This window comes from Oryctolagus cuniculus, chromosome 2, assembly GCF_051225735.1.
Source record: "Oryctolagus cuniculus isolate XC-2025 breed Fujian yellow rabbit chromosome 2, ASM5122573v1, whole genome shotgun sequence".
Taxonomy (NCBI): Eukaryota; Metazoa; Chordata; class Mammalia; order Lagomorpha; family Leporidae; genus Oryctolagus; species Oryctolagus cuniculus.
The window spans coordinates 1,086,413-1,107,888 of NC_142868.1; the positions used below are offsets into that span (position 1 = coordinate 1,086,413).

The 21,476-nt window shown below is 46.2% G+C and overlaps 1 protein-coding gene and 1 pseudogene across 1 annotated transcript in view; both read right to left on the reverse strand.

Annotated features, from left to right (window-relative positions):
• Positions 1-21,476, reverse strand: part of POLN (DNA polymerase nu) — a 192,512-nt gene that overhangs the window by 137,058 nt on the left and 33,978 nt on the right. The window contains exons 5-7 of the mRNA XM_089324955.1: positions 17,666-17,778; positions 3,966-4,030; positions 1,260-1,343 (exon numbers count right to left, since the gene is read on the reverse strand). Of these exons, the coding sequence (XP_089181081.1) occupies positions 1,260-1,343; positions 3,966-4,030; positions 17,666-17,778 (262 nt within the window). The remainder of the gene's footprint in view (positions 1-1,259; positions 1,344-3,965; positions 4,031-17,665; positions 17,779-21,476) is intronic.
• LOC149127660 (torsin-1B pseudogene) lies at positions 20,307-21,299 on the reverse strand (annotated as a pseudogene).

A 21,476-nucleotide genomic window follows, 5' to 3' on the forward strand; every position in this document is an offset into this window, starting at 1 on the left:
TAATCTACTGTGCCAAGACACCAGCCCAAACCTAAAGGCTTTGAATTAAGAATTTAAACACTGGGGCTGGCGCTGGGGCACAGCGGGTTAAAGCCCTGGCCTGAAGCACCAACATCCCATATGGGCACCAGTTGTAGTCCCGGCTGCTCCTCTTCCGATCCAGCTCTCTGCTATGGCCTGGGATAGCAGTAGAAGATGGCCCAAGTCCTTGGGCCCCTGCACCCACGTGGGAGACCTGGAGGAAGCTCCTGGCTCCTGGCTTCGGATCTGAGCAGCTCCGGGACATTACGGCCATCTGGGGAGTGAACCAGTGGATGGAAGACCTCTCTCTCTGTGTCTACCTCTCTCTGTAACACTGTCTTTCAAATAAATAAAATAAATTTTTTTGACAGGCAGAGTTAGACAGTGAGAGAGAGACAGACAGAGAGAAAGGTCTTCCTTCCATTGGTTCACCCCCCAAATGGCCACTACAGCTGGTGCGCTGCATCGATCCAAAGCCAGGAGCCAGGTTCTTCTCCTGGTCTCCATGTGGGTGCAGGGCCCAAGCACTTGGGCCATCCTCCACTGCCTTCCCGGGCCACAGCAGAGAGCTGGACTGGAAGAGGAGCAGCCAGGACAGAACTGGCACCCCAACTGGGACTAGAACCTGTAGTACCAGTGCCGCAGGCAGAGGATTAGCCTAGTGAGCCATGGCGCCGGCCCTAAAATAAATCTTTAAAAAAAAAAAAAAGAATTTAAACACGTTTGCAAACAGTGAGAGAACATGAACAGCTTATACATTTTCAGATAAACTACATGAAATAATACTTGTAAATTCAGAATAAATCTCCTTTGCCTCCTAAGTAAGAACTGTATTTTTCCAGGGGCAGTGCAGTGAGTCAAGCTGCCACCTGCAACACCAGCTTCCCCTATGAGCGCCTGTTTGAGTCTTGGCTGCTCTACTTCCGATCCAGCTCCCTGCTAAAGCACCTGGCTAAGCAGAGGAAGATGCCCCAAACACTTGGGTCCCTGCACCAACATGGGAGACTTGGATGGTGTTCCATGCTTCTGACTTCGGCCTGACTCAGCCCTGGCCAGTACAGCCATTTGGTTAGTGAATTAGAGGGTAGGACATCTCTCTCTCTCTCTCTCTCTCTCTCTCTCTATCTCCCTCCCTCTCCCTGTCTCTATAACTCTTCCTATCAAATAAAAAAGTAAATGAATCTTTTTTTTTCAAACAAAGAATTATATTTTCCCAAGGTGGTGACATCTAACTTTACCTCCCGCAGCTGGTTGTTACTCGTTATGAGAAACCTTTCTCCTGCAACAAAATGGGCTTCTTGCTCCAATTCTTTCAGACGAGCCTAATAATATGAAAAATACAATTAACCTCATTAGTAGCTTTTATCATTTCAAATTAATTTATTCATCAAACAGTTGGCAATAAAAGGTTTTAATGGAGTAAACAATAATCTACAATTAACTAAAATGGATTTTAAAAAGATCTATTTTGACTTATGGTGGATACCTAAAGACTCATTGAACTATGCTTCTCAAAGCTAAAGGAATAGGCCGGCGCTGCGGCTCACTTGGCTAATCCTCAGCCTGCAGCGCCGGCACCCCAGGTTCTAGTCCCGGTTGGGGCACCAGATTCTGTCCCGGTTGCTCCTCTTCCAGTCCAGCTCTCTGCTGTGGCCCGGGAAGGCAGTGGAGGATGGCCCAAGTCTTTGGGCCCTGCACCCGCATGGGAGACCAGGAGAAGCACCTGGCTCCTGGCTTCGGATCGATGCAGCACGCCAGCTGTAGCGGCCATTTGCGGGGGTGAACCAACGGAAGGAAGATCCTTCTATGTCTGTCTCTCTCTCACTGTCTAACTCTGCCTGTACAAAAACTAAACTAAACTAAACTAAAGGAATAAAACAAAAGGAAAAGCAAGAAGACAGCAGAGGGAGGGAGAGAGAGAGAATTCCCCAGAAATGTCAGGACTGGAAAGTGATCCAACACCATCCCAAACGAGACAGAGGGGTGGTGACAAGCTAGCATCCAGAATATATCAAGAAGTCCTATAAATCAATTAGGGAAAATAAAAAAATACATAAAAGACTTGAACAAATAGATCTTTTACAAAAGAAGAAATTTGCTAGCCAATGGTGATATTAGTAATCAGGAAAATGGAAACCCTTAAGGAAACAGCACACATTCTTACCACAGTGGCTTCCACATGAAGGTCTGGGACAGCCAGGTGCAGCAGACAGGCACACAGACAGAACCCACCCCCCGTGCACAGTGGGACTTCAGCTCTGGAAGCAATGCTGCCTACATAACATGGCTGAACAGCAGTGCCTGGCGCCCCAGCCATCCCTCAACGTCTCAGGTCCCAGGGCAGAGGTGCAGGGCTGTGATATGATTTGCGATGAACCCAACCTGGACACAACCAGAGGCCTGTCAACAGTGGGGCAGAGACACCAGCGCGGCACAGTCTACAGCACTGAGTGACACAGTGTCACGGCTAAGGCTGGATGCAGAAAGCTGAGTGAAGAAGGTCATGCACAGATTACTGATTTACTTACAGTTCAAGAAGCAAAGCTAATCTATGCTGTTCAGGCACTAAAGTAGAATAAGTAAGAGCAACAACGAACTACTACAGAAGTCAAGATGACGTTTAGGCAGCAGGAAGGGAATTCTGATAGAAGAACAAACAGAGCTCCTGGAACCTCTATGCTTTGGCCTAGGTGAGGGTTCTATCAGAGCCTCCTTCAAGACATTTTACGTGGAACAGTTTCATGTGTTTTCTTCATGCAACTTTATGCATTTCTCTATATTTTTATTTTTCGAAAAACCCAAGGATCTCTTTGCCAAACTATAGGGGGCAATGTCCTTGAAAGAAAAATCTAACTTTTGAGAAGAACCCCGAGGATCCATTAAAGAAGTCCCCCCACCCCGCTGCCATCACTCACACACACACACACAGGCTCACATATACACAGACACACATACACACAGAGACACACACATACCCACACTCACACACACTCTCACACACAGGCACACACTCACACACATACAGAGACACACACACACTCACACACTCACATACACACAGAGACACACATACACTCACACACATTCACACTCACACACACACTCACACATACACATATATATACACACACATACACTCACACACACTCACATACAGAGACACACACACATAGGCACACACAGACACACACACTCAGACATACACACACAGGCACACACACATACTCACACAGACACACTCACACACACATACACACACTCTCACAAACACACACATACACACATATACACTCTCACAAACACACTCACACACATACACAAACTCACACACAGACACACACACAAACACACACACATACCCACATACACACACACCCACATACACACATATACACAGACACACACACACATATACTCATACACACTCACACAGACATACACTCACACAGACACACTCACACATACAGACACACACTCACACAGACACACACACACATGAATTAGATGCTAAATCTGCTAGGGGGGAGGCATTTACCCGAGTGGTTAAAACACTGGAGTCTCATATCAGAGCACCTGGGTTTGACACACGGTCCCAGCTCACAACCAGCTTCCTGCTAAGGCAGACCCTAGGAGGTGGTGGTGATTCATCAAGTAATTGGATCCCTGCTGCCCATGTGGGAGACCTAGAATGAGTTGCTGGCTTTGGCTGCAGTCTGGCTGTGGACATCTGGGGAGTGAACCAGTGGATGGGATCTCTGTCAGTTGGTCTGTCTCTGTCTCTCTGTCTCATGGCTAGCTAGATAATCCTTTCAGTGTCTAGTCTTCCCCTCCAGGAACCCCAGAAAAAGAACAATGCCAACATCAGTCTGGGGAAGAAAAGTGAAATCTGCCCAGCCCTGTCATGGGAACAATTGCCATATAGGCAGTCTGAAAAAATACCTTACCCCAAGAAGCGCTGATGTCCTCTCCATTTCTTCTTTGTTCACCTGAACGCTGTGTCTTTCCATCACTGCAATTTAAAATCCAAACCAGATCCTATTTTCATTGCATTCACGAACCCTGTAGTAAAGACAGAACTGCCTTCCTCCCTGAGAAGCACGATGATAACACACTGTCCTTCCCTCAGCACCTGCTGCGCGCCGGCTTCTAGAGGGCCCTCAGGACCCCCTCGAGACGGGAAAACGGAAGTCCTGAGAGTGGACATGAGCTGCACCAGCCAGCCCCAGCCGGGCCCTTCACAGACTCAGTGGCCACTGGACAAGGTTCTGTTCTCCTGTGCACCAGAGAACATGGTCAGAGGCAAAGGCAGAGAGAGCCCTGCAGGGTGCTTTCAGGGAGCTTCTCAGACTCTGCCAGACCAAGGGAGGAGGGTTACAAGGACAGCAAGACCAGAGCAGAGAGCCACTAACAGGCAGACCACCCATCAGGACCTCCTGCTCCTGGGACCCCACAAGACTGAAATGTCAGAACCTGCCAGTCCTCTGGACCAAAGGTGATACAGCCCAACCCCTCTCACTGTTGAAAGGGAATTAAAGGTTTTGCTACCTCTTCAGAACCCATGAGATATATTACCAACTTCTAAATACGTTAGAGAGAAACAGTTATTCCTAACAACATAAAGAGTTTTTTTAGAAAAATGACTGCCTTTATGACTTACCTGCCAAAATTGGTATCAGAGGAAGCTCCAAAGTCCAAAATAGCTGCCATAAACTATAAGCCTGTTTCATAGGAATAAATAATATCAATATGCTTTACTAATACTTTTATTTCATAAACAGCTTCCTTCCAACTGGGGAGTGCTGATTCACTCCCTAATTATATGGATTGACTGGAGCTGGGCCAGACAGAATCTGGGAGCCAGGAACTCAATCCTGATCTCCCATATGGGTGACAGGAACCCAATCATTTGCGCCATCATCCGCTGACTCCGAAGTCTGCATTAATAGGAAACTGGAATCAGGAGCCAGAGCTGAGAACCAAACCCAGGCACTGCAGTGTCAGAGGGTCTGTCTTAACTGGCATCTTGATAGCTACGCCAAACACCTACCTAGTGTTACTGTAAATTATTTGCATTTGTATTGTTGAAAAGCCTTCTTAATTCTGTTAAACTACAATTAAGACAGCTCCCGGTTGGGGCGCCGGATTCTGTCCCGGTTGCCCCTCTTCCAGGCCAGCTCTCTGCTATGGCCAGGGAGTGCAGTGGAGGATGGCCCAGGTGCTTGGGCCCTGCACCCCATGGGAGACCAGGAAAAGCACCTGGATCCTGGCTCCTGCCATCGGATCAGCACGGTGCGCCGGCTGCAGCGGCGGCCATTGGAGGGTGAACCAACGGCAAAAGGAAGACCTTTCTCTCTCTGTCTCTCTCTCACTGTCCACTCTGCCTGTCAAAAAAAAAAAAAAAAAAAAAAGACAGCTCCTGCTATGGACATGGTTGATTTCCTATCCAGCATCATCACCCTTCTTCCTATTCTTCCTCAAAAACTCCCATTTCCTTTAAGTATCCTATTTTATTATTACACTTGGTAGAGATATTTGGAAATATCTGATAGCCCAAGCCCCATCCCCAATTTTCTTTACTCTTTCTATTTTTAAGGTTGACTTAAGCATTTTTGCTATGTACTTTCAGTCTTCCATTTCTATTTCAAAATACAGTTGTTGAATTCCCAAAAATGTATCTTGATTTATATGATTTCGCACCGACCAACTGGGGCTGTGGGGAGTGCTAGGCCACCTGCTCAAGGAGCAAGGAGCATGGCTCCCTCCACTTCTTGACCATCCCCCAGGCTCTGCGTCAGAATTTCCACCTTCTTTTACTCTTTCATGCTCCCGCCAGGGAGCACCCTGGGCCTCAGCTCTCACCCCTGCCCTGACTTCTCTACCTGCCCTCTCCTCAGGTGGACCCCTCAGGTCACAACCTGGTGCCCACCCTGCTGTCAAGTGGGCATCAGGAGAGAGAGAGAGCAGACAACAGCCTGCCTTGGAGCCCAGGGGGGGAAAAGCCCCCAGCTCTCGCCTGTCCCTGGGGAATTCTGCTTTGCTGGTTCCTGTCACCCTGCCCTCCCTCGAACACAGTCCCTTCACTCAGTTCTTCTCGGTGTTTCTTCCGAAGGCCATCTGCTTCCCAGGGAGGCTCTGGTCGACAGAGTAGTGTTCATTTCACTATCGACCAAAATAAATCTCAGCTTTTATGTGAACTATTGCATTAGAAACATTCCAACTGCCGGCGCCGCGGCTCACTAGGCTAATCCTCCACCTTGCGGCACCGGCACACCGGGTTCTAGTCCCGGTCGGGGCACTGGATTCTGTCCCGGTTGCCCCTCTTCCAGGCCAGCTCTCTGCTGTGGCCAGGGAGTGCAGTGGAGGATGGCCCAAGTGCTTGGGCCCTGCACCCCATGGGAGACCAGGATAAGTACCTGGCTCCTGCCATCGGATCGGCGCGGTACGCCGGCCGCGGCAGCCATTGGAGGGTGAACCAACGGCAAAAAGGAAGACCATTCTCTCTGTCTCTCTCACTGTCCACTCTGCCTGTCAAAAAAAAAAAAAAAAAAAAAAAAAGGAAACATTCCAACTATGGGGGGGGGGGCATTGGAAAATGATTGTTTTCAACCTATACAGTCCTCTTTGCCAAGTGGCCTTAGAACTTGGTGTTTGTTCCACACTCACAGACCCTGCAGCCTTGCTCCCTGTGTAGGTGCCAGTGAAAGGACAGCTCTCCCACAAACAAAAGTTACAGTAGAACATCTTGCCTTCAACTTGGAGCAAAGCGTCATCATAAGCCTGTGGAGTATCCTTAGATTCATATGTACGTTCTGATTCTTTAAAAGAGCAAAAGTATTAAAAATTAGGTAAATTTGGTGGCAATGTTCCTCTCAGTCTAGAAACAGACTCAGTTCACCAGATCATCCCCCAGAGAAATCCCACGAAGCTTCTGATGGCAGTTGTGGTGTGAGTGGTCACATACTGGCACCTTGCACAGATGTCTCCCAGTCTGTGCAGAATACTCCTGTGTGAGAGCATGCCGCCATTTCCCTACACTTTCTCCCAACCCACGTTTTCTCTTCATTCTACACACTGAGTAATACAAAGATACTCAAAAAAGTTTGAGGGATATGCAATTAAAGGATGTTACTTTATGGGGCCGGCATTGTGGAGTTAGTGGATGGAGTCGCCTGTGACAGCGGCATCCAATATCTGAGCACCAGTTCAAGTTCTGGTCCCGCTCCCTGTTAATGTGCCTGGGAAAGTAGCAGGAGTTCCAAGTACCTGGGCCCCTGCAACCCACATGGGAGATCTGAATGCACTTCCTGACTCTGCTTAGCCTAACCCAGCCCCTGGGCCATTGTGGTCATCTGGGCAGTGAACAAACAGATGGAAGATTCTCTCTCTTCCTCTCTCCGTCAGTCTGCCTTTCAAATAAATAAATCCTTTTAAAAAAATGGGGAAGAATAAGTGAAAATTAATGTTGGCACTGTTTTACTATTAGACCATCTGTGAAGTAGAACTTTCTAGAAAAAGATTAGGATTACATTAAGGTTGATAAAACCTAACCTAAACAACTCACCACAATATTTCTTGAGGCATTTCCGTAAGTGCTGCTCACTTTAACTGTGGTGGATTTTTCGAGGTATTTTGCCACTAAATGTTCAAAAGATAGTGTGGCATCTCTGGGATCTATAAGCCATGCAGCAATTCTGGGGTCAAGGCCTACAAAATCAGCAACTATAAAGAAAAAAGGTCATTGAATCATCCCAAGGAAAACAAGTATTGCTGCTCCTATTGGAACAAGATTCTTAATGTTCAGATGAAAAACTAAGAAAATGATGGGAGCTATGAAAATAAATAAATCAGCACTAGAAATATTTATGAGGCCAGTGTTGTGGTGCAATGGGTTATGCCACTGCCTGCGACACTGGCATTCCATGTTGGTACCAATTCAAGTTCCAGCTGCTCCACTTCAGATCCAGATCCCTGCTAATGTGCCTGGGAAAACAGCGGGGAAATGGCCTAAATACCTGCGGCCTTGCCTCCCACATGGAAGACCCAGATGAAGCTCCTGGTTCCTAGCTTCAGCCTGGCCCAGCCCTGGCCATTGTGGCCATTTGGGAAGTGACCCAGTGAATTGAAATGCTCACTCTCTCTCTTTCTCTCTCCTTCTCTCTAACTCTACCTTTCAAATAAAATAAATATTTTTTAAAATTAGAAATATTTAGCAATTAATGACAGAATAAAAAACTGTATAAAGAAATGTCATAGTCAGAAAGGAAAATAAAAGAAAAAAATTACAAAAATAAAAAAAACTACACTGGCTAAACACAAAAGCAAATTAATATAGTAAGTTATGCCTTGAGTAAAAAATAAGATGGAAAAGAGGACGTTTCAAAAACTCAAAATGAAGGAGCAGGCACTGTGACACAGTGGCTAAGCTGCCACTTGAGGTACCCACACCCTGTCGCGCCTGAAATCGAGTCCTGCCTTCACTTCCAATCCAGCCTGCTGTTAGTGGTGGAGGCAGCAGACGATAGCACAAGTGTTTGGGTTCCTGCCACCCATGAGGGAGCCCAATCGGAGTTCCTGGCTCCTGGCTTCAGCCTGACCCAGTCCTGGCTCTTGTGGATATTTGGGAAATGAACCACAGATGGAAGATCTCTGCCTGTCATTCTCTCTCTGTGTTACTGTGCTTTTCAAATAAATAAATATTTATTTAAAAAATGAAAACAGATTCTAGGTAAAAAGTGATAAATCTGAAACACAAAAAAGATACTACATGTGAAATAGGAATTCAACAAAAAATTAAACTAGCACTATATTAAACACTATAATTCAAGTGACTTTAAATTGCCTATTAAAACACACACACCAACAAAAGCAAAACTAAATAAATGGGATTATATAAAACTCAAAAGCTTCTGCATAGCAAAAGAATCAATAAAGTGATGAGACATACAACAGAATGGGAAAAATGTTTGCAAGTTACCTATCTGACAAAGGATTAATATCCAGAATATATCAGCAACTTAAAAACTCAACAACAAAAAAACAACCAATCCAGTTAAGAAATGGACAAAGGACTTTATAATAGACAGTTCTCAAAAGAAGAAATGCAAATGGTCAACAAATACACGAAAAAATGTTCAACATCACTAGCCATCAGGGAAATGCAAATCAAAACCACAATGAAATATCACCTCATTCCTGTCAGAATAACTAACATCCAAAAGACAGAGGTAACAAATGCTGGTGAGGATGTGGAGAAAGGGGAACGCTCACACACTGTTGGGGGCAAAGGAGGGTAGTGCAGCCACTGTGGAAAATAGTGTGGAGATTTCTTAAAAAGCTAGAAGTAGACTTGCCATGGGATCCAGCAGTCCCACTTCTGGGTGTACACACACAAGACACGAGCACATTGCACCACATGTTTACAGCAGCCAACACTTGGAGTCAACCCAGGTGTCCATGATTGGACGAATGGATAAAGAAAATGTGGTACACACATGCTACGGAATATTACTCAGTCATAAAAAAATGAATGAAAGTCTACCATTTGCATCAAAACCAGTGCAACTGAAGCACATCACGTTGAGTGACATAAACCAGATGCAGGAAGACCAGTGCCGCATGTTCTCTCTTACATGTGGGAGCCAACATTTTAAAAGAAAGAAAAAATACAAAAAGAAAGAGAAGAAAGAAATGTCTGTGTGTATCAACACTGCTGCAAATACAGTCTTGTAAAACTTTGCTTTATGCCTTTGTCAAGCTAATGGTTAAGAATGTTATACCACTCGGGGCTGGCACTGTGGCAACAGATTAAGCATACATCTGGGGCACCACACGAGACCCGGCTGCTCCTCTTCCAATCCAGTTCCCTGCTGCTGGCCTGGAAAGCAGTAGATGGCCTCAGAGCTTGGGCCCCTGCACCCATGTGGGAGACCCGGGTGCAGTTCTGGACTCCTGGCTTTGGCCTGGCCCAGCCCTGGCCATTGTGGTCATTTGGAGAGTGAACCAGTGGACGGAAGATCTCTGTTTCTCTCTGTTGCCTTTCAAATAAATAAAATGTATCTTAAAAAAATGTTTTTTTTAAAAAAAGGTAAGTTTATTTTGAGACCAGCATGTGGCAAAATGAGTTAAAACACTGCTTGTGATGCCAGCATCCCATAATAGAGTGAGAATCCTGGCTACACAGCTTCCAACCCAGCTTCCTATTAATGCACCCAGGAAGGCATTGGAAGATAGCCCAAGCATTTGGCTCCTTGCCACTAGTTGGTGTGGCAGAACAGAATGGAGTTTTCCAGCCCCAGCTGTTGTGGTCATTCAGGGAGTGAACCAGTGGATAGAAGACACCCTCTGTCTCTTCCTCTCTCTCATCACCCTGCCTTTTTTTTTTTTTTTAAAGGTAAGTTTATTTTGGTATAAAAATGTTTTGAAATCTATGCATTGTCCAAAGACTTTCTGAAGTCCACCTGGAACTTCAGAATGTGACGTTCTCTGCAGATGTCATGATGGTAAGAATCCTGATAGGTCATCTTGAATGAGAGTGGGACCTAAATTCAAGGATAAGTGTTGTTTATAAGAAAAAGAAATGAGAAAACTCAAACCGATACACAGAGGGACACGGCAGAGGTTGCAGTGCAAGCCAAGAAGCGGCAGAGATCACAGGTTACCACCAGAAGCTGAGAGAGTCATGCAATGAACTGCCCCCACCACTCCAGAGGAACAGCCACCTCAAACACCAGCCTCCAGAACTGGGAGAGCAAATGCCTATTGTTCTAAACAGTCAGTTTGTGGTAATTGGTACAGCAGCCACAGGAAACTAATTAGACCCTCTACCTCTTCCACACGCAAAAATGAATTCAAACATCATAAACCTAAATATGAGAGTTAAAACGATAACAATCTTGGAAAAATGAAAAAGCAAAGAGTAAATCTTTGTGAGCTTGGATTAAACAATGGTTTCTTATACTTGATAGCAACAAAAGAAAACACAGAGGGGCCGGCACTGTGGTGCAGCAGGTTAAAGCCCTGGCCTGAAGTGCCAGCATCCCATATGGGCACCTGTTCAAGTCCCGGCTGCTCCTCTTCCGATCCAGCTTTCTGCTATGGCCTGGAAAGCAGTAGAAGATGGCCCAAGTGCTGGGACTCCTGTACCCATGTAGGAGACCTATGCAGATTCTTGCTAATGCATACCCTGAGGGGCAGCAGGTGATAGCTCAACTACTTGGGTCCCACATGGGAAACCCAAATGGAGTTCCAGGCTCCTGGCTTTATCTGGCCCAGTCCTGGGTGTGGAAGACTTTAGGAGAGTAAACCAGTAGATGGAAGATTGCTTTCTCTTTCTTTCTCCCTCCCTCTTTCTCTGTCTTTATCTGCCCTTTAAATACAAATAAACTTTTTAAAAAACTTTAAAAACTCCCAGGGTCTGTGTGGTGACTCCGCTCCTCTTGCCCCCACCATGCTCCTCCTCTCAGAACAAATCCTCTCAGAAAAAATCCACTGCAACACTTCATTTCGAAAATGTTAATGGGAAAATGTTCATATAGATATTTCCCCAAAGGATCTATACAAATGGCCAACAAGCACATGAAAGTTATCCAACGCCATTGCTTAGTAGGGAGACACAAACCAAAACCACAGTGAAGCGTCAACTCACTCCCACTACGTTGACTAGATTAAAAAGAAAATAAAAGTATTGCCAAGGAACATGGAAAAATTAAAATTCTATACATTGCTGGTAGGAATATAAAATGCTGTGGCTGTTTTAAAAATCAGTTTGGCAGTTAACAAGTTAAAATACATGGGTGGGCATTGTAGCACAGCAGGCTAAGGAGTCACTTGGGATGCCCACACTGCACATCAGAGTGCCTGTTCCAGTCACATCTCCTCCATGTCCAACCAGTTCCCAGATAATGTTCCCGGGAGGCGGGAGACGATGGCTCAACTAGGTGACTCCCTGCCACCCACATGGAGATCAGGATGGGGTTCTGGCTCCTGGCTCCTGGCTTCAGCATGCCCTGCCCTGGCTGTTGCAGGCATCTGGGGAATGAACCAGTGGATTAAAGAGTGATCAAATTCCTTCCCCCACCCCAGTGTGTGTGTGTGTGTGTGTGTGTGTGTGTGACTCTGTCTTTCAAATAAATAAAAATGAGTAAATATTTTTAAAAAGTTAAGTACAGGGGGCCAGTGCTGTGGCATAGCAGGTAAAACCGCTGCCTGCAGTGCTGCCATCCCATATGGGTGCCGGTTCATGTCCTGGCTGCTCTACTTCTGATCCAGCTCTGCTGTGGCCTGAGGAGGCAGTGGAAGATGGCCCAGGTGGCTTGTGCCCCTGCACCCACATGGGAGACCTGGAGGAAGCTCCTTGCTTCGGATCAGCCCAGCTCTGGCCGTTGCAGTCAATTGGGAAGTGAATTAGCAGATGGAAGACCTCCCTCTCCCTCTCTCTCTCTCTCTCTCTCTCTCTCTCTCTCTGCTTCTCCTTCTGTGTGTAACTCTGACTTTCAAATAAATTAATAAATCTTATAAAAAAGTTAAATATAGAGTTACCACAAGAACTAGTAATTCCAGGGACAGCATTGTGGTGTAGTGGGTGAAGGTGCTACCTGCCTTTGGCATTCCATATGGGCACTGGTTCATATCCTTGCCACTCAATTCTGAACCAGCTCTCTGCTAATGGCCTGGGAGAAGCAGTGGAAGATATTCCAAGTTCTTGGGTCCCTGCCACTCATGTGGGAGACCCGTAAGAACCTCCTGGTTCTTGGCTTCAACCTGCCCCAGCCCTGACAGTTGTAGCCATCTAGGGAGTGAACCAGCAGATGAAAGGTTTCTCACACACTCTGTTTCTTTCTTCCTCTCTCTCTCTCTCTCTGTAGTTCTGACTTTCAAATAAATAAATAAATCTTAAGAAGAAAAGAAGAACTAGTAATTCCACCTCTAGGTATATATCCAAGAAGTTTGAAAATATGTTCATACAAAAACTTGTACACCAATGTTCATAATAATTCAAAGTAAAAACAATCCAAATGTGCATCAACTGATAAATGGATAAACAAAATGTGCCTATTATTCAGACACACAAAAGAATGAGGTACTGCAGGCCAGCACTGCGGCTCACTTGGCTAATCCTCCGTCTGCAGCACCAGCACCCCGGGTTCTAGACTCGGTTGGGGTGCCGGGTTCTAGTCCCGCTGCTCTTCTTCCAGGCCAGCTCTCTGCTGTGGCCCGGGAAGGCAGTGGAGGATGGCCCAAGTGCTTGGGCCCTGCACCCACATAGGAGACCAGGAGGAAGCACCTGGCTCCTGGCTTCAGAACGGCGCAGCGCACCGGCCATAGCAGCCATTTGGGGTTAAACCAACGGAAGGAAGACCTTTCTCTCTGTCTCCCTCTCACTCACTGTCTAATTCTGTCACACACACACACACACACAAATGAGGTACTGCTGCATTTTACAACATGGGTTTCACAACGTGAAAGAAGCCAGTCATAAAAGATCACATATTGTATGATTCCGTTCATATGAAATGGCCAGAAGAGGCAAATCTTCACAGAAAGAAAGGCTAGTAGTTACCAGAATCTGAGGAAAAAGGGAATACAGAAAGACTGCCAATGGGTATAGATTTCCTAAGGTGATAAAAAATGTTCTGAAATTATATAGTGGTGATGGGTACACCACTCTGATTATCCTGAAAACCACTAAACTGTACTTTAAAAGTAAATTTTACAGTATTGAATTATATATAAATAAAGCTGCCCTTTTAAAAAAGTTGAATCAAAACTATTTTAAAGGGGTCCTTTACTTTTAAAAAGCGGTGAACACATCTTGGAAAATTAACCCTGAATAGTCAACACCAAGGCACAGTCTCGCAAACCAGACTTCAAAGGAGGAGAAATAAAGAACTCTGGGCAGCTACACAAAAAGACAATCACTAGTCCAGGAGAGAAAACAAGATTTTATTTCAGACTCTCTGAAATCATTTTATATTTTTAAAATTGTACAATATCATCTTTTAGACAAGCGAGGAAAGAAGATGCGAGACAAAGATGCTGTATAAAGTCACTTCCAAGTAAAAACAATTCTTCAGTGCATTAAAAAGGAGATATAAATTTAAAATCAACGAGATTAAGAAAAAACCACGTCATCTGTCGCTCCCCCTCTTCGTGGAGGAACGACACTAAGCCCTGCCTAGGCTTCATATCCGAGTCACGGCACCATTATGTCGCTCCCCCTCTTCATGGAGGAACGACACAGGACCCTGCGCTGTTCTTTCGTCTGCTCGGCCCTCCCCGGGTTTGCTGCTGGTTCTTCCCGGGTTGGCTGCCGTCCCTTCCACCTCCGTGGAAGGGCGGTTCCCCCTGGCCACTTTCCCCACTTCCGCAGGGGAGCGGCACACCGCAGGCCGGCTCTCTCGGGGGCTGCACAGGTGTTCCCCTTAGATGTTCCCTCGTGCATGCCGTCTCTCTCCTCCTTTATAGTCCTCCTCTGCCAATCCCAACTCGGCTGCCCACACGCTGAGTACGCTGCTCTCCTCCAATCAGGAGCAAGTCCTACAGTTTATTGGCTGAACTGGAGGCAGCTGTGTAGAAGCTGTTTTCTCCTCTCCCAGCGCCATATTGTGGGAGAGCAGATGCATAGAATAAGTCTTAATTCCAGTAACTTAGTCTAGTCCGAGTTGCTCCCCACAGTCATCGTGAATTTGAATTACTGGTATTAGCTTTAACTCATGATACATTTTATTTAAAAAATACAGACTAAAAATTAATAAAAAGAAAAAGAATTACAGACTTCCTACCCTGGAAGCAAAGGCTAACCTAGCAGTAATGCACACATTCAGTCATCCAGTTCTGGCCTCAACACCATCTTCACTAAAACCACAGGGCTCCTTAGAGACATGGCTAATTCCTGGTCTAGGAAAGAAGTTCAGATGATGACCTTGGAATATCTCACCATCCCCAAGTCAAGGAAGATGCCTCAGACAACAAGGCCTGTATGACAAAGACTAACCTCCTAACTTCTCAAAGAATGTGTGCAAAGGATTAAAATCCATCAAATATGCTTAAAACCGTATGTTCATCATGATACTAAAATTAAAAGGCCTTTTTTAAAAAGATTTTTTATTTATTTATTTGAGAGGTAGAGTTACAGTGAGAGGAGAGACAGAGAGAATGGGCTTCTGTCTGTTGGTTCATAAAAAAAGCCTTTTTAAAAAAGATTTCACTTGGCTTATTTGAAAGACAGAGTTATAGAAAGGGGGAGAGAGAGAAAGAGAAATACGAAGAGAGACACCTTCCACCTGCTGGTTCACTCCCCAGATGGCTGCAACAGCTGGGGCTGGGCCGGGCCGAAGCCAGGAGTTTCGACCTCTGTCCGAGTGTCTTACATGGGTGCGGGGCCCCAGCACTTGGGTCATTCTCTGCTGCTTTCCCAGGCACATTAGTAGGGAGGTGGATCAGAAGTAGAGCAGCTAGGACTCAAACATTGTCCATGGGGGAATAGCAGCACTGTAGGCGGACACTTCACAAGCTCTGCCACAGGCAAACCAGCCCTGAAGAAGCCTTTTGATCACATTCTCCTGACTCTTTGGAACAATTCCTTATTTGGAAAACAGATAAACAGAGGGTGAAAAGCCACATTTTTGTCAAAGCTTTTGCATATGGCAACCAGTGCTGAGGGGGGATTTCTCATCGAAGCACTCTAAGAAAGGGAGGACGTGCAAAAGATGTGACTATCGTCACGTCGCAGTTAACAGCAGTCAATAACTTCTAACATCACAACAAAAGATAAACGCCCAGTCATCACACACCTCCTGAGAAATGTGCAACACGCCACTTTTGAAGTCATCCTTCTCCTCTCAAAATTTAACCTGAATTTGATCAAGCCCCTGGATCTAAAAGCTGGTTTGCAAGAAATAGAAGACAGAGAGAATGAGTTAAATGACAGAGGGAAGGATGAGACCTGAAAAATCCAGACTGTGAAGTTCTCTAGGAAAAACAAATTGGTTTCTTCAAAAGCAAAGGAATCACAAGGAAGCAAGACAGAGGGAGGGAAAGAGAACAGGTAGCTCAAAGAGGGTGAGAAACGTAAGCACACATATCCCAAGTTTATGGGCCTTGTTTGATCCTAACTGAAACAAATGTTAAAAAAAAAAAAAAAGTGGCAAACAGAAACACTTAGAGGACAACTGTAGAGGTAACAAGCCAGATAACGAATAATACCAAGAGATTATTGTTGTTTGTGGAGAGATGATGGTATCATCTTAAAAATGGAATCCTTGTGTTTTGCCATACAATGGAACTATTTAGAGATTATTCACATGATGTTTGGATTTGTTACAATATATCCAAGGGGCAGGGGTGTGGAAGTGTGGGGAGTTACAGCGGAAAAAGATTGCTTGCAAGTTGATAAGGGCACTTTTGTACATGCTAGACATTTTCTATATAAAAAGGGTTTTTCAAACATATACACAAGTTGAAAAGAACTGCACAGTGAATACTTATATCCACCACCTAGATTCTACAATGCATATTTTTCCTATTTTTTTATTACCTATCAGTCCATTTAGCAAAAAAAACAATAACAAAATCTGCCTTTACCATTCTAAACAAAAGATAAAAATGTGTCCTACGTTGTTTTGATTAATGACAATGACTATAGTGTAATTCTTAGAAAGTTTATAAGCCATGTGCAGTAACAACAAATCCCACCTGACCATGCTGCATAAATATTCTTCTGCATTAAATCACAAAAGGAGAATAAATTTGTAAAAACTCAAACACCAAGGCCGGCGCCGCGGCTCAATAGGCTAATCCTCCGCCTAGCGGCGCCGGCACACCGGGTTCTAGTCCCGGTTGGGGCGCCGGATTCTGTCCCGGTTGCCCCTCTTCCAGGCCAGCCCTCTGCTGTGGCCAGGGAGTGCAGTGGAGGATGGCCCAGGTGCTTGGGCCCTGCACCCCATGGGAGACCAGGAAAAGCACCTGGCTCCTGGCTCCTGCCATCGGATCAGCGCGGTGCGCCGGCCGCAGCGCGCCGGCCGCGGCGGCCATTGGAGGGTGAACCAACGGCAAAAGGAAGACCTTTCTCTCTGTCTCTCTCTCTCTCACTGTCCACTCTGCCTGTCAAAAAAAAAAAAAAAAAAAAAAAAAAACTCAAACACCAGACACACTGAGGGACAGTGCCTCTTCATGCCTAGTTCATGTGACAGGGAACATCCGTCTCTGACCAGCTCCCAGGGAGTGAGTGGCAACACAGCTGCCCTGGCCATCTTCTTGTCCCTAGGAGTCACTCTAAAGAGTTAAATTTTAGGGGCCAGTGCTGTAGCATAGTAGGTGAAGCCACCGCCTGCAGTGCCGCCATCCTACATGGGCCCCGCTTCCTGTCCAGCTGCTCCCCTTCCAACCCAGCTCTCTGCTATGGCCTAGGAAAGCAGTGGAAGACGGCCTAAGTCACTGGACTCCTGCACCTGTGCAGGAGACCTGGAAGAGGCTCCTGGCTCCTGACTTCGGATCAGTGCAGCTCCACCATTGCCGCCAGTTGGGGAGTGAACCAGCGGATGGAAGACCTCCCTCTCTCTCGTGTAATTCTGACTTTCAAATAAATAAATCAATTGTTTAAAAAAAAAAGAGTTAAATTTTAGAGACAAAAAGAACTATAGCTCACCATGCTTCCAGCTGTCAGCATCACCAAGAAACTGCAGCACTGTTCTCACAAAGTCCTTAGCATTGAAGCAAACAACTGGGAGCTTTCGTTTCAGCACTTGAGACAGCATATTCCTAGAAGACGAGACAAATCCACTGATTTGACATTGATTTAGAACCTCTGAGAATGAAAAAATACTATCTCTGTTCTAATAGCTTTCCCTTATAAAGTGCACCCATACATGGAAAACATGCATGGATTTTAGTTTTTATTGCACTAAAATAAACTAGTACTATCTTGTTACAGCACCTCTGAACAGGATCTAGGATGAGGTGCTAAGAATAAGACATCAGTTTTAAAAGAGTCCCTGTCAGAGCAACAGGAATTGTGCTAAAATTGACACGAGGCTGGTGGAGGAAGGGTGGACTCAAGAAGGCTGCACGGGGAGGTACAGGGGCGATGCCCTGAAGAACCCAGCAGTTCACAAATGGAAGCTCATTGTAAGAAGGGACTGAACAATGCTGAAGACAAAGCCTGCAGTAGCAGACCATCCACATCAATTTCCAAGGGAAAATTAATTATGTTTGTGCCCTAATTGAAGGGGAGCAACAATTAACAGCAGAAACAATAGCCAACACCACAGACATCTCAATTAGTTCAGCTCACACAATTCTGATTGAAAAATTAAATTGAAGCAAACTTTCTGCTGATGGATGCCAAAACTGGGGCGCTGGGATCAGCAGCAGGCAAGAGTTTTCAATGGAGATCTTCAATCTTAAACATGCAGGATCAGTCTCCTAAAGCATTTCTCTCCCTTCCTTCCCCATGACATGCAGAGTTTACTGCATCACTGTAAGCAGAAAATCTTGTCTCCTCTCGACCAGACACCCAGAAAGATGTAAAAGAAATATATAACTTAGGGGCTGACTCTGTGGCACAGTAGGCTTAGCCTCCACCTGCAACACCGGCATCCCATATGGGCGCCAGTTCTAGTCCTGGCTGCTCCTCATCAGATCCAGCTCTCTGCCATGGCTCAGGAAAGCAGTAGAAGATGGCCCTAGCATTCCTGGTTTCTGATCGGCCCAGCTCTGGCTGTGGTGGCCATTTGAGGAATGAACCAGCAGATGGACCACCTCTCTTCCTCTCCCTCTGTCTGTAACTCTACTTCTCAAATAAATAAAATCTTGGGGGGAAAAAAAAAGAAATGTAACTTAGCTCCAATTTGAGAACATGTACTAAAAACCTTAAGCTTCACCTTGCTTTGCCTGATTTCATGTGAGGCATTTCCATGTGCTAAAACATGCATTCTGTCACTCTTCAAATACAAACACGCTGGCAGGCACCGCAGCTCAATAGGCTAATCCTCCGCCTGTGGTGCAGGCACACAGGATTCTGTCCCGGTTGCCCCTCTTCCAGGCCAGCTCTCTGCTGTGGCCCGGGAGTGCAGTGGAGGATGGCCCAAGTGCTTGGGCCCTGCACCCGCATGGGAGACCAGGAAAAGCACCTGGTTCCTGGCTTAGGATCAGCGTGGTGCACCGGCCGCAGTGTGCTGGCCGCAGCGACCTCTGGAGGGTGAACCAATGGTAAAGGAAGACCTTTCTCTCTCTGTCTCTCTCTCTCTCACTGTCCACTCTGCCTGTCAAAAAAAAAAAAAAAAAAAAAATACAAACACATTGCCCATTGTTCTCGGCCTTGTCTTATCTACAACTGCGACCACACAGTACGCACTTCTACAACACAGACTGGTACCACCAAAGAGTACCTGAGAAAGGAAGAGCATTATTCCATTTTGTGTTCTTCCCATAGTTTAAAATAAGCAACATTCTATGCATCTTTTATTGAAGACTCAGAAGAAAAAGCATGATAAAAAAAACACATCCTTGAAAACCCTGGCATGGCTAGTGCACACAGGGCCACTTTTGGCAACACAGCATCTGCCCACTGATAGCTCTTTCTAGGCCCGCGTCCACCATGGAGAGAGCACAGCTCCTGTGGCGCTCCTGTGGCTCCTGGCCCGCTGAGCATGTGTAACAGATGAGGGGAACTGAGGACTCAAATTCTAAGCCCACAGTCTCTTTCTGCTTTGCCTTTAGTGATGATGTGCTGAGCCGTGGCAATCTGCTAGTGACCTCAAGTTCGGGAGATTTGCTATTAGGCAGGCTGGGACGGAAACCAAATGAGAGACTGGCATAGGAACTCCAAGGCCAGGGCCTGAGCAAGGGACAGATGGAGAGGTCCTCTGTGCTCCAGCCTGCTGCACAGCCCCCTCCACACATGCAGCTAGCTCACCGCAGGCCAACCATTCAACAAGCCATCACAGCCTCCATGCAGACACCATCTGCACCTGTAGGTGCCACCCATGACTGGAAAATCCTCCAAGTCAGGGAACATCGCCTGTGAAGGGGAAAAGCAGAACAGGACGTCTCCGGCAGGGGCTGAAGCAGGGCCAGGAACCAGTCACAGCAGCTCCTGTGGGCTGTGTGCAGGCCTCACACAGCTGTTTCCAGGTATTTTTGTGCATTAGTGATGGTAAGGGTTGCGATTTTACAAGTTCATCTTCAATTGCAATGAGCAGTTGGATCCCTGTCAGGTTGCAAAATGACCAGTGTCCTAGACAGATCAAAGTCTTCCCAAAAATGAACTCTGATTAGAAACTTCTACTTTATATCCCAAAAGTCTGCAGGTGCAAATGTACAAAACCCTGAAGAGGTCTCCAAAGTGCTTGGCAGAGGCAAAGCTCCTCCCCCTGGCTGAGAGCTCGGTGGAAATCCAGTCGTGCCACCACCACCTTGCAGCCCTGTCTGGGCAGATTTTCTTGTCTTTGAGAGAAGAGGTCATCTCCTTGCTATCCTAGTGATGTCTTTCTTCATCCATGGCAACCCCCAGGGCACAAATATCTGCCCTCACACACAGGGCAGGAAGGGGACAAAATAATCTATGAGATTCCTATCAGTCCATGGTGCCACAGGCCATTGTGTTTGTTACTGAAGACGCAGACAGACAGCATGGCCTTCAGGTCCTTCAACTCAGTGTCCTCCCCTGCCCTCCGGCCCAGCAGAAGTCAAGGCTGTCTTAGTTACGAGGCCGTTACCTGCGTTGCTGAGAAAGATGAAGGTGGTCTGCAGTGAGACAGCCTGGCGATTTGCTCACAGTAGTCCAGAAAGAGCATGATGTCGTCAGAACCCCCCAGGGGGATTCATCCATCTCATCAAATGTCAAAACCAAGCCTGCACAGGCGCTCACATTCCTGTGAACCCACCTCTGCAACTGGTCCTGAGGCTTTGGCTGGCTGCTCATCACCACAGCCCTCGGCAGTGTAAGTCTGTGTAGGACAGGAAGCTGGTGAGGGCTGACCTGGGCCGATGGCAATGCCCATGCTGAAGGGCTCGAACACCACCGCTGCCGGGGCCACTAGTAGCTACCGCAGTGCCACAGTGGCCCCAGTGGCTCTGCCGGCCCCATACCTCGCCTCACAGCCTGCAGATGCCACCACACCTCACAGCCCAGCAGCAGGCAGACTTTCTAGTATCTCTCTCTTTTTTTTATGTTTACATGTATATCTAGTATTTCTTTCAAGAATTGAAACAGGAAATGAAATATGGTTTTGCCACTGCAATCACAAAGACAAAACACAATCAAAACAGGTAGGTCCTAGTGGTTTAAAATTTAACGTTTAAAGTTTTTTTTTTTTTTTTTAAGAATTACAGTATTTATTTGAAAGGCAGTTACAGAGAGCAAGAAGAAGAGACAGAGAGAAGGGTCTTCCATCTGCTAGCTCACTCCCAAATGGCTGCACAGGCCAAGGCTGGGCCTGGGTGAAACCAGGAGCTAG